The 17,087-nt window shown below is 35.7% G+C and overlaps 1 protein-coding gene across 1 annotated transcript in view; it reads right to left on the bottom strand.

Moving 5' to 3' along the window:
• AFDN (afadin, adherens junction formation factor) overlaps positions 1-17,087 on the bottom strand; it is a 180,801-nt gene that overhangs the window by 35,792 nt on the left and 127,922 nt on the right. The window contains exons 22-26 of the mRNA XM_027854857.1: positions 6,325-6,390; positions 6,071-6,144; positions 5,535-5,653; positions 980-1,174; positions 326-417 (exon numbers count right to left, since the gene is read on the bottom strand). Coding sequence (XP_027710658.1) covers positions 326-417; positions 980-1,174; positions 5,535-5,653; positions 6,071-6,144; positions 6,325-6,390 — 546 coding nt within the window. The remainder of the gene's footprint in view (positions 1-325; positions 418-979; positions 1,175-5,534; positions 5,654-6,070; positions 6,145-6,324; positions 6,391-17,087) is intronic.

A 17,087-nucleotide genomic window follows, 5' to 3' on the forward strand; every position in this document is an offset into this window, starting at 1 on the left:
GTAGCCATTTTCACAAAGAAGAGTCTTTCTAATTATCTTTAGAAACATGTTTCATCCTAGCAATCTGAAAATATTTCAGAACAATAAAATATACCTTAACATTATGGCATGGAATTCTAAAATTTTAAATTTTAAAGCTAAATATCCAAGTACTCAAAATTTGATAACTACTCATTTGAGTATAGAAAAATAATACATAATGATATTTAATATTAAATTACAATTTTAAAAAAACTGCTTGACAACTAGCAATCAGTATTCCTAACCAGGTTTAAGAATAAGAAAATAAATAAGAATAAGAATAAGAAAAATTCTTCCTTCTGACCTCTGTGCAGAGATTTCCAGTAGAAACAGATGTTATCTTAGCTGATGTTCCAGTGGCATATGTATTTTTCCCTCCAGGACTAGGAGGCTGATCTGTTGGGGACAGTTAGGAAAAAAAAGTCTCAATATATTCTTACATTTAAATCTTAATATTCAATAAGCAAACTGTTTTCACAATATTTCATTACTTAAAAATAGGTACTCATAGAGAAAGGAGTACAAGTTGAATGCACGGACATCATTAGGACTGTTAGAAGCCAGGCAGCCAATCAATCTTAGGAAGAAAGACAACACATAACTTTAAATGCTGACATAAGCCCACACTCCACTTCAGCAGACATCCACAGCACTGACGCTGGTGCTACAAGGCAGGCACTTCCTAATGACAACAGAAACTTTTGGAAGGGTCTTCAAAGTTTGTTCCAAAATATGACTCCCTTGGGCATTACCTAGAGCATTAACTCTCTAATCAAAATTCTACATAACTTTGATACTTCTGGCAAATTTTTCATGGTAGAGCTATTCACATAATATTTCTCATTTAATTTAGATACTTTAAAACATTACTTCAACTTGTATTTATGTATATGCACATATAAGAACAAACACATTGAATGCCTAGAAGGACATAAAAAACAAGTTTAATTTGCCTTACTTGCCACATTCGGGCTAGACCGGTGATCAGCTCTGTTCTTCATCAGCCTGTCATCTCCTGGGAGCTTCTTTGGTTCACTATACTCTGTCCAAGGTAGCTGAGGACTCTCAGGTGACCCATTTTGTGCTGAATTATTATACAGTTCAAAACCTTCACTCTTTGGTCGGGGTTTACCTGAGCCTCGTCGATCTGAAACTATAACAAAAAAGGGCATTTAAAATGGCTATCTTTGTTTTTTGTCTTAAAGATTCTCCTTAAAATGTTTTGCATGATTTCATTCAGAGATTTTTCTTAGCTTCTGAAAAGGGAAATCAATTATTCAACTAGTTTAAAAAAAAATCACGGACTGGGGGTGGGTTTAGAGTGTTGAAAGAAGATAGCTATGCTGAACATAGCAGCTAAACAGAACTTTCATTTGAGTGTGGGGACCACAAGGAATCTAAACCCAGAGAATAAGACTTCTACAGCATGGGGAAATCTCATTGTGGAAACTCCCTTCACTCAAGCAGATCAAGAACTTTAAGTGATAGTCTTTTTTTTTTTTTTTTTTGGTGAGGCAATTGGGGTTCAGTGACTTGCCCAGGACACAGCTAATCAGTGTTCTGTGGCTGAGGTGGGACGTGAACTCAGGTCCTCCTGACTCCAACGTTAGTCCTCTATCTATCGTGCCACCTAATTGCCCCTAAGTGAAAGTCTTAAGAGAGCTGCCTGAAGAATTGTGATGTCAAGGACCAGGTCTTTCTATCCCCAAAGTGAGCCCTCTACTACGCCGAGTTTCCTCCCTTGTCTTTTCACATAGAATACAAAATCTTCCAATAGCCTCAAGGTTTTAAAAAAAAATACTGACAATCTTATTTATCTGGTATCACTGAGAATAGAGTCAATTTTCCAGATAATTGGAAGTCAGATAACTGTGTAAGTCAATCTTCCAGATAGCCAAATGGAACATAAGGCATAGTCAGACATTTAATTTAAAACTTTAGGAAAGTAGATTTTGAAAGGTTCAGAAAAATGATTTAGAAAAAAAGGTATAATTCTCATGACAACATGACCTCAATAAGATGAGGGCTCCAAATGAATGGACAAAAATCTGTCTACCATTAATTCAATTGAGATATAGCATATTCTGGGGTTGAGACATATAATAATTCACACATATAACACTTTAAGGTGTGCAAAGTCTTTTCCTCCTATTGACCTCAGGCTGTAGTTATATAAAACCACAGAGATGAGCACGGTGGAGTTCTGAGAAGTTATAGTAAATGGCTCAACTCTGAGAGTGGTGAGCCCCAAAAGTATCCCAAGTCCACATACAGGTCTGCCCTCAAACTGGAAGGCAAAGAGTAAAAGAATCACCACGTGTCCTAGAACTGTTCATGTGTACCCATACCTGGGAGTCCTTTCATTGTAAGGAGTTTCTGTGGTAGAGGAAATAAAAGTTGTCTTCTACCTGATATTCCTATTGTCAATTAGTCTATGGCAAAGGACCCTATTATCACAAGTTGACCAACTTGATAGATGACAAATAAATGCCACCCAAGCTTCGTTTCGGATATTTTCTTGAAGTTTTGCTCAAAGGTTGGGACAGAAATAGACAGAGCAAACCTGATTCTTTAGGATCAAACTGCATCTGCTTATGTCAAGATTCCTGTAGTATTGAATACCTAGGCTTTAAAGTATATCTTGGAGATTGTCTGAGAGCAACATTACGGATGCCCGAGTGCTGCAAGGATCTATAAAAAAATTTTTTCCCTTTTTTATTTCCCTTTTGAGTTTCCCTCAAAAGAATGTAAACTTTTTTTTTTAAAGGCAATTGGGGTTAAGTGACTTGCCCAGGGTCACACAACTACTAAGTGTCAAGTGTTTGGTCTGAGGTTGGATTTGAACTCAGGTCCTCCTGACTTCAGTCAGGGTCGATGCTCTATTCACTGAGCCACCTAGCTGCCCCCAAATGTAAGCTTCTTAAGGGCACATATTGTTTTGTTTTTGTCTTTGTATCCCTACAGCTTGACATGTGCAGGTGCTTAATAAACGCCTGCTAATTGATTAATTATTCAAAGCCAGGTCTTTTGCCTCCAACTCCAGCATTTTTTCCGCTAAGACTCTCAGAAAAACTATGTGAATTAAAAGACTAATATTGCCATTTAATTAAATAATACTACTTTATAAAATAGCTTATTCTACTTTAGGACAGCTTAAAGTAACAGAAAATACTTCCTTATAATTTCCACTCCTTGGTTCTAATTATGCCCTCTAAAAATATATAGAAGTATAATCCCTCTTTCCACATAGCAGTCTTTCAAAAATCTGAAGAAATCAAGAAAGTGTTGTTCAGAAATTTGAGGAGCTAGCAATTACCTACACATGGGTAGACAAAAAAGGTTTCATAGAAACTGTAATATCTGAGGTAGGCCTAGGAAATCTAAACAGAAGGAAATATTGAGGGTGGGAATGAAGATCTAAGCTAAGCACATCTGAGAACACAAAATGGAGAGTAATGAGATTAGATTCACAGATCACATTAAGGGGAATAGCAGACTGCACAAATAGTATGAAGGGAGGTAAACTGAACCTTGAATGACAGGGTGAAGAGCTGAATATTTTGAAATGTGAGGACAGATAACTGGGTATTAAGATAACAAGAACAATGTGGAAAATGGACTAGAGAAGAGTCAGACAACAGGCAGGAAGAATCATTAGGTGGGTATTATAATAGTCTAGGTGGGAAGGAAAAAATCTTGAATATTGGTTGCAATGGGAATAAAAAAAGAGCTGAAGAGAAGGGAGCAGCTTAGGAGAAAGGAAGAGGGAGAGGGAAATAGAAAGAGAAACAGAAAGAGACAAGTCTTTTCATGACTACCTATGCAACCGATGGGATATATGGGGTTAGGAACAACATCCAGGGCATTTCCCTGATAACTATCCAAAACGGGAAATGGAGGTTCATTTGGCATGACATGTTCTTAATGAGCCCTATTAACTATTAATCATCACGGCCTTCTTTCTTCAACCCTCGCATAACACCACTTGCAAAGCAGGAGATCTATCCCTTTTACTGCTTTCCTTTTTGGAGATTCTGGATATTTGCATGTCTCCAGTCATCTAATACCTCTTCTAATTTGCATAATTCCTTAAACATTACTGTCAGCAATTCAGGTCATGTCTGTTAAGTTCTTTCAGAGCCTGAAATGAAATGACGTAGAAAACTCCCAAATGGGGTCATGAAGAGTTGGACAGGACTAAAAAATGACTGAGTGGATAGAATGCCAGCCTAGAGTCAGGAAGACCTGAATTCAAATCTGACCTCAGGCACTTAGTAGCTGTGTGACCCTGGGCATGGTCAAGAAAAGCCCAAATGGAGTCACAAAAAGTCAGACATGACTGAACAACAACAACAACAACAACAAAAACAGCATCAAGTCACCACTAGTAATATGCAGTTCTTTCTTGCTACTAGTGCCACTCCAAACATTGATTCTTTAGAGACTAAGTAAGCAAGTAAAAACAAAGAATGAGAAGAAAATAACTGAAACTGAATGCTGTGAAATCATAATCATCAAGCTTATCTCCCAAAAAAGACATGAGAAGGTATCTCCACCTTGATTCTTTGCAGAGGTGGGGGATTATGGGTTTAGAACACTGAACATGCCATCAGATTATTTGGATACATTGGTTAGTTTTGCTGACGTGTTTTTTCCCCTTGTTTTTCAGTCTTTGTTATAAAGGATTATACTGTAGGAAGGTGTAGGTGGAGGGATATATTAGGAAATGTGCACCCAAAAACAAAAGGCAAAAAAAATTTTTTTTAAGAAAATGGTTTTTGTTTCAGGGAGCAACTTGGGGGTCATTGAAACTATTGCACAAAGAGTACAGCCCACTTTCTTCCTCTTAATTCTGGAACCAACTCATCCTCCGACAGCATCTGCTCAATGTGTGTGTACAAAAGTGTGTGTAACTAGACAGACTGTCGAGTTCTGCAAGTTATCTTCCAACTGCATATCATAATATGTATAGCAGGTATTCTTCATCTACTTGCTTTTCCTGCATAGACTGTTAACCCAAAGTCTCGAATAGTTGTGGATTACTAAGAAGCTTTACAACATCCACTCAGTGTTACCTACAACAGGAGCTTCTGGAGGACCTGACCATCTAAAGGCATTTCCTATTGCATTCGGATTCTACGCTGGATATCCTCTACCAAGGAATTATTATGTACACGAAACAGCAAAAGTCGAAAGAGCAAGAGAGCATTACAAACTATAGGATTAGGGAAGTCTTTGTGGATAAGGTGGTACTCGAGTGGACATTTGAGGATGGGTAACCTCTCAACTGAGACGGGGAATTGAAGCATTCCAAGAATAACTGTATAAAAAGGGTAGATGCAGAAAAAGGGCAGGGCACGCACAAGGTACAGCAAATAATCCAATTTGACGAGAACATATAAAGCAATTTAATGTACAACTGGATAAAAGCCCAATTTTTTTTAAAACCATTACTCTAAGGAAACAACACATACAATGGAAAACACATTCCATTTTCCATGACTAATTCTCACCTCTTTGCATCATGGGAGAAGGCTGGTTGAGGAGAGTAGCCAAACCGTGGTAAATTGCTCCTTGTTTTGCAACTTCTAATGTCACCACAGAACCTGTCCTTGTCATGAGCTCTGCTGCCCTGGATGAGAACAATGGAAATGGAAGAACTTACTTAAGATCGTGTCAATACTGTGACATCTGAAGAATAAGTCCAATGGTTAACAGAAGTACTAAATAGGTACGTCATCTACTTTTCCCAGATGATTCTTTATACTTTTTACCTTATATCAATAGCCAATTGCTCATTCTCTTTTTCAAAGTGAATTATTAAAGAATAAATGGGCCATTTACTACCATTAGAAATTTGCCTACAATTTTATTAACACCTTTTTTACTTCAAGTAAACTATGCCAGCTTCAAAAATACATTTATTTAGAAGTCTTTCTATCATATTAGAAACATTAAATTGAGGATACAGAATACCTTCAAGAATGGTTTCATGAATATATTTGTGCACACAATGCCAAAGTTAATGATTAACAAAAATAAGAAATACCTTTCTTGGGACAGTCCTACTAAACTCCGCCCATCCACACTGAGCAGTTGATCACCTGCAGCCAGACGTCCATCCTATATATAAGTTATAGAAAAGTCAGAAAAAGAGGGAAGGAAAGAGAGAATCTTCTTATTTAGTGTTTTAATCAACTATTAAAATGGCAACTACATTTGGTAAATAGTTTAACAACTTGTTTTTAAATCAGTAAAACTTCTGACATCCTGGAAACTTTCTAATTTAAAAAGTTTACTAACCACATCTGCAGCACCTCCTTTTACAACAGACTTCACATAAATTCCAAGTTTATCTTGACCTGCGCCCTATGGGAAGAGATAATATAGACTGTGTTTAAAAATGTATGCCTAGAAGTAGATTTAGTATACTTAAAATCGAAAGCTTCTAAAAATTAAATGAAGATTTGAAATCAAAATCTTATTTATGTAGCATTAAACTCCTTACTTTGCAAAACCACAGAAATAGTAGACAAAAAATGTTTCTATCTTACACTTTAAAACTGAGTGGCAACACTTGAAATATAAGTCAATTAATAGTATGTCAACAATTTCAAAAATGCTCTGAAATGTTCAACAGTGGAAAAAACACAGTATCTGGGAGTCAGTGGCTATCTATGGATCACAACACTGCCAACTGATAGCTTTGTGACCTCTGAGAACTTCAGTTTCCTCACTAGTAAAATTAAGACAATGTACAATGTACATTCTACAATGTAATCCCAAGGGTTACTGTGAGCAAAATAATTTGCAAACTGTACAGTACTGAATATGTGTTGAAGAAATGAAAGCTATTATGATCCCAGAAGACATTTAGAAAGTATCTATATGAATTTCATTTTAAATTATTTAACCTGAAAATACCTTCACTTGCATTATTGCATTACTATTGTGCCAACTTATCCTAATCGCCTACAATTGCTAATGCTCTCCTTCCTCCCTCAAAACTATCTCATTTATGTATTTTATATACTTATACACGTTACATGATGTTTCACCAACTAAACATAAGCTACTGAGGAAAGATACTATTTTTTTTTTGTATCATCAGGAACTAAAAAAAGAACCTGGAGTTTAATAAGAAAATAAGTTAAGAGTCCTAAGTCAGCTCGTAAAGACTAGGGAGAATAAATTGTGAGCATTTATTCACAACCTGGAAATCAGAAAACAGCTACAAAGATTTATTGTTTTGTTGACCGTTCAGACTAAAAGTGATGGAGAAAATGTCAATATTGTAGATTAAACTTAAAAAACTATATCCTGTGCACAACCCCTAGCTAGTTGTTAAACATTTACCAGAATAAACTTGCTAAGATTCAGTTGCCCTATGCACAAACAATGAAATAAAGGGAGATAAATGTGGGTATTCGTATGTTCTTCTCATTAATACTACTTTTTCACAATCTATAAAATTTCATTTTCATGACAAATAACAATTTTGTATTATTTATTAAACATTTATGTAGTAATCTAGCTTATTTTTTCTGATTTCCATTTATTGAATACTATACAGCTAACAAAAACAAAGACCAGTTTACACTTAATCCAGAAACTTAGTCATACATAAATATGCATATTTCTAAAGCCAATGTGACTAAACCTCAAGGAGCCAGTTTCTTCATTTGTTAAATAAGAGTGGTATACTAAATGGCTTTAAAGATCCTTTACAGCTCTAAATTTTTCATCTTATGATAGAATAAGATGATGTTACATCTTTGTTGTCAGTTCAGTCATTTGAGTCAGACCATCATGACCACATTTGGTGTTTTCTTGGGAAAGATACTGGATAGGCTTGCAATTTCCCTCTCCAGCTCATTTTACAGATGAGGAACTGAGGCAAAATGGGGTAAGTGATTTGGTCAGGTCACACAGCTAGTAACTATCTGAGGTGAGATTTCATTGAACTCAAGTCTTCCTGACTTCAGACCTGGCATTCTATCCACTGTGCCACCTACCTGCCCATACACATAACACATGTATACATGTAAGTACAAACATGCAGGTGTACACACATACACTTCAATATTTCAAAGATCTGTACTTCTGTTCTTGTGAGTTTTCCCTCCACTGAGGCACATCATAGTCTCTTTATAGCTTACTAGATGTTCTTTGACAGTAGTCACTAGGGCATTAGTATTATGTAAATTCTAATTAAGAATTTTCATATTAACAATAATTCATTTCATCTGAGTTATAAATGATCACATCTATACTACAGGGGGCAGCTACAACCTAAAAATATACACTTGGGTTGTGGTACATAAATGCTCAACAAATATTTGTCAAGAGAATGAAGAGTGAATCCTGCTCTGGTTCTGGGATTCCTAAGCCACATTACAATTACCTCAAAGGCTGTGCTATAAAATTCTTACAAAAAAATGTAATGGAAATATAAATAAATTCATGTTATACTGGATAGAAGACAAGAAGAAACATCCTAAAACAAACCTTTCCATATTTGTATCATAGAACATGTACAGAACATGTGAAAATTAAAAGACTGTGTTGTAGGCTAATTATGCCAAAAGATTTTTTTTAACAAACAAGAGGTGCTTTACTTAGAATTCAGTCATATGGTGACGCTTATTAAAATAAAAATAGAATATTCAATCATTTTCAGTAATTGCAAATGTCTAATAGTTTCATTTCTTATCATGAAATTTAAATATAACAACAGATTCTGTGACTCTCAATTACCAGTGATTTAGATCAGTATTACTGAAAACTGAATTTACTCATGCCACTGAACTTGGAGAAGTGATTCCTAACCTTCAGGCTTAACCACAGCAATTATCCAATCAGGAGACCAGTGTTCAGACATCTCTGTAGAGTTAAATGAAACTGAAGGATTTTTTTTCCTTTTCCCCTAAGAGCTAGAACAGCACTTTGTACTTATTTCATGCATGTATCTCATTTCTATTATAGTTATTAATGCACATTTATAGAATCTCAGAATTGCTAAAGAGCTGTTATATGCTCCTGATAGGATAGTAAATTCACAAGGACAAGCAAAATATTTTTCTTAGTTTTCTTTCATTTTCTCCACTCATAAAAGAAAACCTTTAAACTATAATTTCTTTGGAGGATAAGGATGAAAATCATGAAGGATGAAAGACATAAGCAGAGATCTGCAATGATGCAGAGTACCCACATTGATGAGATCATAGACTCAGTGAAGCAATAAAGCATTTAACTTAATAACTGGTTGCTTGCAAAGGAATAAGTAATTAGAGTGTAATTAAACCTCCAAAACCTCTCAACTGATTTCTGAGTTTAGAGACAACTACAAAGGACAACTTCAAAATTTCCATTATATGTACTTTTCGATTTAGACAAGATCTCAGGGTAAAATTTGTATTAAATTATAACAAAGCGACTAGTAATTTCACAGAACTAGGAAATTACATCATTTAACTTTTAAGATACATAAATGTCGAAATCCAGCCAATATAGCAGTTTTAAACAAAGTACTTTTACAAGTATGTGACAAACTCATAGAAATTATGACATCTATGCCATTGTGTTAAACAAAATATCTGCTCATGTTACTACATTTTAAAACTGTATTAAAGGATTAAATGTATTTCTCTCTTCCACTCCTTTTCTCTTGACTGACTTGAAAACCATAAATTTTGACTACTAGTTATGGCTGAGAAGTACTGAGAAGCATTTCCTTATTTTGCATGATTCATGTAGGCTGGTACAGATAGGCACCCACACCTTTTCATCATATATAGTTCCTGTCTATATCTTTGTATAAATTCTCCATGGACTTTCTGCCTGTATGACAGACTTCTTCTAAGTCTTTTAATATTTCATAGGTACTGGGGGACATCTATCAATCATTCCCTCTCCCTATTACATGATTGGTTTCTTTTTCTGATCATACCACCTCTTAATGATAGCTTTCATGAAATTTCTTGCATACATCACTGGCAATGTATTTACATCTACAAAGCACATTCTTCATAGCTATTTCGAGTCACAGGCAATTTTGATAATTAGTTATGTTCCTCAAAGTTTTTTTCAGTTTTCCCTTATGGTACTTGTACACATCTACAAAGCACATTCTTCATAGCTATTTCGAGTCATAGGCAATTTTGATAATTAGTTATGTTCCTCAAAGTTTTTTTCAGTTTTCCCTTATGGTACTTGTAGGCTATCAGCACTGTGCCAGTGTTTAGCCTTAGGAGTTTACCACCTGCTTAGGGCAAAATCCCCAAGCAACTCAAATCTTAGAGATGCTATCCCAGAGACTCATGGGCCACTGATGGACTCCAACTACCAGTGAACTGTGACAAGATCAGAAGGATTTGGGCCTCTCACAAGTGGTTCCAGGGAGTGGATTTTCTATACACAGCATTTCCACCATAACATCATAGAATGGGAATTCTGTGCTGTTCACTCACTGTTAAGTGTGGGACTATAGTGAGCTTTAATTTAAGAGGCAGAATGGTATAGTATACAGAACTGGTGTTGGAGACAAGAACACCTCACACTCTGGTACATACTGACTGTGTGACCCTGGGTAATTAATTTAATCTCTTAGGGTCCCAAAAAACTCTACAACGACAGACAACCTGAAATGAGTTTCCTCACATGGCAGTTCCCTAGACCAATGAAATTCTAAGTTATCACCCTGAGCTCTACTTATATTCATTGCCCATGCCAAATATCCCATCTCTTGTCAAACCTTGCAATTAATACTCTGCCAGTATCTTTCACATCAAACCCTTTCTCTCTACTCATATAACCACTGTCGAAGTTTAGGCACTGACCACTTTTCACCTAGAATATGACAAACATCTCCTAATAAGTCTCTCTGTTCCCTATTCCACTCCATGTTCCACACAGCTACAAAATTGACTTTACTTAAGCACTTATCTGATCCTAATACTTCCATTGGCTCCATATGGTCTCTAAGAAGTACAGAGTATTCCAAAGTCTTAATGAAGTTTTAAGCTACCAAAGCTTAAAGTACAAATTTCTTTGGTTTTTAAAACCCTTCACAACCAAGCCCTAACTGATTTTTCCCTTCAGCATTCTACTCTCTACAAGAGGCCTAAAGAAGTCTTCTCTTTCTTATTCACAAACGGCAATCAATTTCCCATCTCAGTCCCTTTACACACAGCTGTTCCTCATGCCTGGAATGTATTCCCTCCCCAATCAGTAAATAAACATTTATTTTTTTCTCCTCACTTTTACATCATCGAATTCTCCAGTTTCTTCAAATGCAGCTCAAGCACCACCTTTGACACGAAACAATTCTTGATTCCCCAAATTGTCAAGTGTTCTTCCCTCTACCTGCCTTGTATTTAACTCCCTTGCATTTACTGCATGTGTGTATTTGTTCTGTATATATGTGTTCCCCAATAGAATGCATGCTCCCTGAAAGTATTCTTTGTATTTGTAGCTTGAGTGACTGACACTGCTAAAGAGTTAATAAATCTCTCTTGATTTACTGATCATGGTGTTCCTTTGATTCATAATACAATACTATTTCTATAGAGGCCCTGCATTTTTCAGATTTCACTAAATATGCTACACTGTTAGTTTCCCAAATGCAATCTACCTTGTTTTGTTCTTACTCAATTCTAGACCCAACTCGATATCCATCTAAGGTATTTGTCAAAGATAAATGGCGTGATATGAATTTTTCTCTCTCTCTCTCCTGGGTTTTCCTTACCACTATGGCTCTATTCTTCTGTTTCCCTGTATACAGTTATCCTTTCCACATCACATGGGTTACAGGCACCCCCTCAATCTAGAAAATCCACATAAAATTGTTTGGCCCTCTCTTTGTACAAGAGAAGTCATCTAAATTATTATGGTATTAAAAGATAAAATATGTTGATATTATACAATAATATATATGTATATATGTAAAATGCATTTGAGTTTCTAAACTTTTTCTGTGTCATCTACTGGCCTTCACATGTCATCTGCAGCTTTTGTAAAACCCCCCAAAAATTCCCATTTAATTTCTCATACTGACCTGTGATATACCAAAACCATGATGGACAAAGTTGTGATGTGGAAGTGAAAACTCTACTATTTCACTTGGTGATCTCATCAGTTCTGAAGATTTCAAATTATCATCTCTATGCTGATGACTCTCAGATCTAATTATCCAGTGCTTTCTTCCCTCCCAAACTCCAGCCTCACATCTCCAAATGCCTATTAGACATCCCAAACTGGATGGTCCTATAGACAAATTTTATCATGTCCAAAACTAAACTCTTATTTCTCCTCAAACTTTCACCTTTTCCTAACTTCTCTATTACTATCAAGGGCACTACCATCCTCTCAGGTACTCAGGCTTTCAACCTATGGACCATCCTTCACTCATCACTCTCACTTCTCAATATACAAGCTGTTGCCAAGGTCTGTTGATTTTATCTTTTTAGCACCTCTCCTCTGACAATGCCAATACCCTCATCATCTCACACCTGGATTACTGCTTAGCATGCTGACTGGTCTTTCTGACTCATCTCTCACCATTCCAATCCAATCTCTACTTGGTTGTCAAATTGTAAGGGGCAGGCCTGATCATACCACTGCCCCTCCCATTTAAGGAACTCCAGTGGCTCTCAATCACCTCTGGGATCAATATAATCTGCCTCAATATCAATATAATCAATATAAACTGCCTCAGTTTGGCAGCCAAGGCTTTTCATAAAATACTGCTTCTCCCTACCCCCCTCCCAATCCACCAGTCTTCTTACAACTTTCTCTCCAATATGCCCCATGATGCAAAGACGTTTGTCTTCTTGAAAAAGAAACTATCTACCAACTCCGAGCATTTTCATTAGCTGAATCCCATTCCTGGAATTATTCTTCATTTCTGCCTCTTAGTTTCTTTGGCTTCCTTTAAAGCCTAAATTACAGTTCCATCTTCTGTAAGGATCCTTTCTCAGTCATCTTGCTTCTCGCTGAGACTACCAAGTAATAATATTATTATGTTAATATATCAATCGCAATATTACTAATTTATTTATATATTCGTTATTTGAGAGAGACAGGACAAGTGAGCAAAACAGAGAGAGACAGCACACAAGAGCTAGCGCTGGGAATACCCTTGCTTGTTTGTACGTTGTCTCATCTATTAGTCTGTGAGTTCCTTGAAAGCACTGGAGAAGGGAGAAATAAGATCTAAGAAGACTGCATATTTGAGGGGTCCAGATAATCAAGGGCTTTGAATGCCAAATTACATATTTGATCCTGAAGCTAACACGAAGTCATTGGAGTTGACTGAACGAGGATTGACACAGTCAATTCCATGCTTTAGGAAGATCAACTTGATAACTATGGGAAAGATGGACTGAAGTAAGAAGAGACTTGAGAAGCAGGGAAACCAATTAGTAGGCTAATGTCTAGGCATTTACAATTATTATCTCATCTGATCCTCTCAACATCCCTATGAGAAAGGTACTGTTATTATCCCCATTTTACATCTGAGGTGAACAGAGACTGACTGACTTGCCCAGGGTCACACAGCTAGTAAGTGTCTGAGACCAGATTTGAATTCTGGTCTTCTTGACTCCAGGCCCAGTGCTCCATCCATTGCTGCATCAGCTGCCTCTAATACTGAGAGGTATCCTGAGTCACAGAAGATACAGTTATATTAAACACACACACAGACACAAACAGTATTGGCCACTTAACCAACTACATATTTGGAAAGCAAATCTGGCAAAAATCATCATTTTAACCTAAGCATTCCAGTATGTGAACAAGACCTAACAGTGTCAAGTTTAATAAATTTAATCTGAAAGAAATTCTATTAAGGGATTTTGAAAGATGATAATTTCTTATAGAATGAGAATTAAAAAAATAATTAAAGGTAGCTGGGTGGCACAGTGGGTGAAGCACTGGGCCTAAAATCAGGAAGGCTAGTTTAAATTCAGCTTCAGACACTTAGTAGCTATGTGACCCTGGGTCTATCACTTAAGCTATTTGCTTCAGTTTCCTCAACTGTAAAATGGGGATAATTAGCAGCACCTGCCTCCCAAGGTTGTTGTGAGGATCAAATGAAATAGTTGTAAAAGTGCTTAAGCACAGTATATGGCACATAGTATGCAGTAAGTAAAATGAGAAAAAACCCAGAATTGTTCATAAAGGTGCCTCAATGGGCTTTAAAAAATAAAGACAGCATATAAATGATATTCCTCAACACCTATAACATCTTATATAACCTGAATCATCAGGAAAACTGTTGAATGGACCACCATGTCTAATGTACGAATATCAATGATTTTTTGGTTCATGTTTAGCACCACTTATTTGAATGGGCATTTATTTAAATATGAAAATAATCTTCCTCCCTTCTCAATCTTCTCAACAGATAATTTCCCTTTTTAAATGTATGAGATTTTACACTAACTTTAATCTCAAGGTAAAATTATCCACGCTCTAACAACTTGCCATCAGAGTACTTAAGAACAAAACAAAAAAAATTACCATTTACCTTGAATTATCACACATAATTGAAAAATGTTCTGAATGTTTAGTAGCTTATTGTTCAAATAAAGATTTTAAAATATTAAATTAGAATAATCAAAACCCTTCCTCCAGTCTGTTCTACAGAAGACTAAACTCTGGGATTCTACTCTTTGGTTAACACTGAGATCAGAGGTTCTTAACCTTTTGTTTGTCATAGACCCCTCCTTTTTGGCAGTCTGTTAAAACTTATGACCTTGTTCTCAGAATAATATTTTTAAATGCGTTAAGATACATAATGTTATATGATACTGAAGTGTGTGTGTGTGTGTGTGTATATATAAATGTATGTGTGTGTGTACATATATATACATACACACACACACACATATATATATAGATATCTATATATATGAAGTTCATGGACCACAAATTGACAACCATTGGTCTAGCTTATTTCGATGTCAATACCCTACCACAGAGAAATAACGAACAGGTGATGTTCTGATCAAACAAATCCATTATCAGAAATGTACCTTTGAACAGAGTTTAATGAAATTTACACTGCAACACATATCTATATCTATATCTAATGACCCAAGCTCTGTTTTCTGAATAGGGACAACTGAAAATTGACACAGACAAAATGTTTACATTGTTTTTACCCTTTGCAGAAGTAAAATAATTTTTTTCTTTAAAATCTATTCTATAATATATTCTATAGCATTCTATAAGAGTATTCTATAAGAGGCAATACTGATGAGAACTCCCTTTATTGACACAGATTGTAAATCCTCTAATTCACCTACTTGTTGATCTTGAAGAGTTTCTACAGTAAAAAAAAAATTCATTGTCTTGTAACTAACCTTATCAATGGACCTCTCCAAACTAGTATCAGAGTGGTTTTTCCATGAACACCAAAAAATAGCTCCTTTACTGAGGCAAGATAGGGCCTGTCTACTGATGTAGCTTTTGACTACGAGGTTGAAATCATGAGGTGGCATCAGACAATAAAATGACAACATATGCACAAGTTTTTAAAAGGCAAATTGTTTAAATGTCAAATCTCAATGATGTCTCATAGAAGACCTTTAGATAATAAATTTGTTCACAATATCCACTCAATCTTATTTTCAATTGATCACATATTAGATGAATAAGATGCACATCTTAAAATGCATCATTTTGGACTTTCTGACTGAAAATAGGTTGAAAGTATCTAAATTAAGAAATAATACTTTCAAATGATTGTCATCATCACATTTTTCTTCATATAAATTATTAATTTCTGGGAAAGAATTTACCAAGCAAGTATTGGTAACAATACTAAAAACTGACATTAATATAGCATATTAAAGTTTCCAACTGCTTTATATATAAAATTTTAGATTCTCAACAGTCTTGTGAGGTAAATGCTTCACGAACTCTTTTACTAACTAAAGAGATGAATAATCTAGACTTTGACGTTACCAAGGAGGTTCAGCAGAATTTATACAGCAGAGATCAGAGTTAAAAGGAATTTCAGAGATCAAGTCCAACCTATACTTACACAGAAATTGTTTGCTACAACATCCACACCTGCTATTTAATCATCCAGTCTTTGCTTGAAGAACTCTACTGAAAATAAACCCACTACCTCCTAAGCCAGCTCTCTTCACTTCTGAAGAACTCTACATGTTAACACTTAAACAGTTTCTAAGTGTAGACATTTAAGCCAATAGCTGGGTGACTTAATAGGCATAAGTCTAACCACACTGTTGACTGAGCTAATTTTACTCTCTCAGTTGAGTTCTATCTACACTATCTCCAAAATAAAGTAAAAGAAAATAGCAGGAACCACTTAGCTTGCAAGTATATGCTTCAAAGAAAATCAGATGAAGCAGTTTAAAAAAAAAAAAAAAAACCAGAACAAAACTTAATTAACCACCAAGGTGCGCCACTCATTTACTTTTCCTAAAGTTGGAAAAGAAACAGTAACATCTTATAAATAACTTACCTGTTCTAATGCTCTGGTGAAAAAACACCACAAAGAAAATGACAGCAAGAAAAAATAGTATTCCTGTCTTGATTGTTACCAAGTATTAGTTATCTGTCTTAGGTACCGAACAAATGAGAATCGGCATAGCAACCCACACCGTGAACATGCCAGTAGCATTTAATGAGTGAGTGTGGGAGTGGGATATGACTAACAGCTTAAAAACATCAGACTAAAACACATTTAAAAAACATCCAACAACAACAAAAACCCCTGAGGAAAAAAACATCTGCCCAAACAGCATTAACTCAACCCTATTGTATTCACGTATGGCAACACATTCAGCATTCTAGATTTAGAGGTCTTGAAACAATGGGTGAGCTGAAATGACCTACGCGCACAAGAATACTTAAAATGAACCAGGTGTGGATTCATTTATTCTTTTCCTCATTGCTTAACTCTTTCATTAGCATAATTCATAAAGGCATCTTTGATTCCTAACGTTATTTAAAAATTCCAAGGACTAAGCCTTCCTAATTCAGAACACATAAAGATGATGCCAAAAATCTCTAGTACAAATACAAGGCAGGCA

Source organism: Vombatus ursinus, unplaced genomic scaffold, assembly GCF_900497805.2.
Source record: "Vombatus ursinus unplaced genomic scaffold, bare-nosed wombat genome assembly UNPS02010639.1, whole genome shotgun sequence".
NCBI lineage: Eukaryota > Metazoa > Chordata > Mammalia > Diprotodontia > Vombatidae > Vombatus > Vombatus ursinus.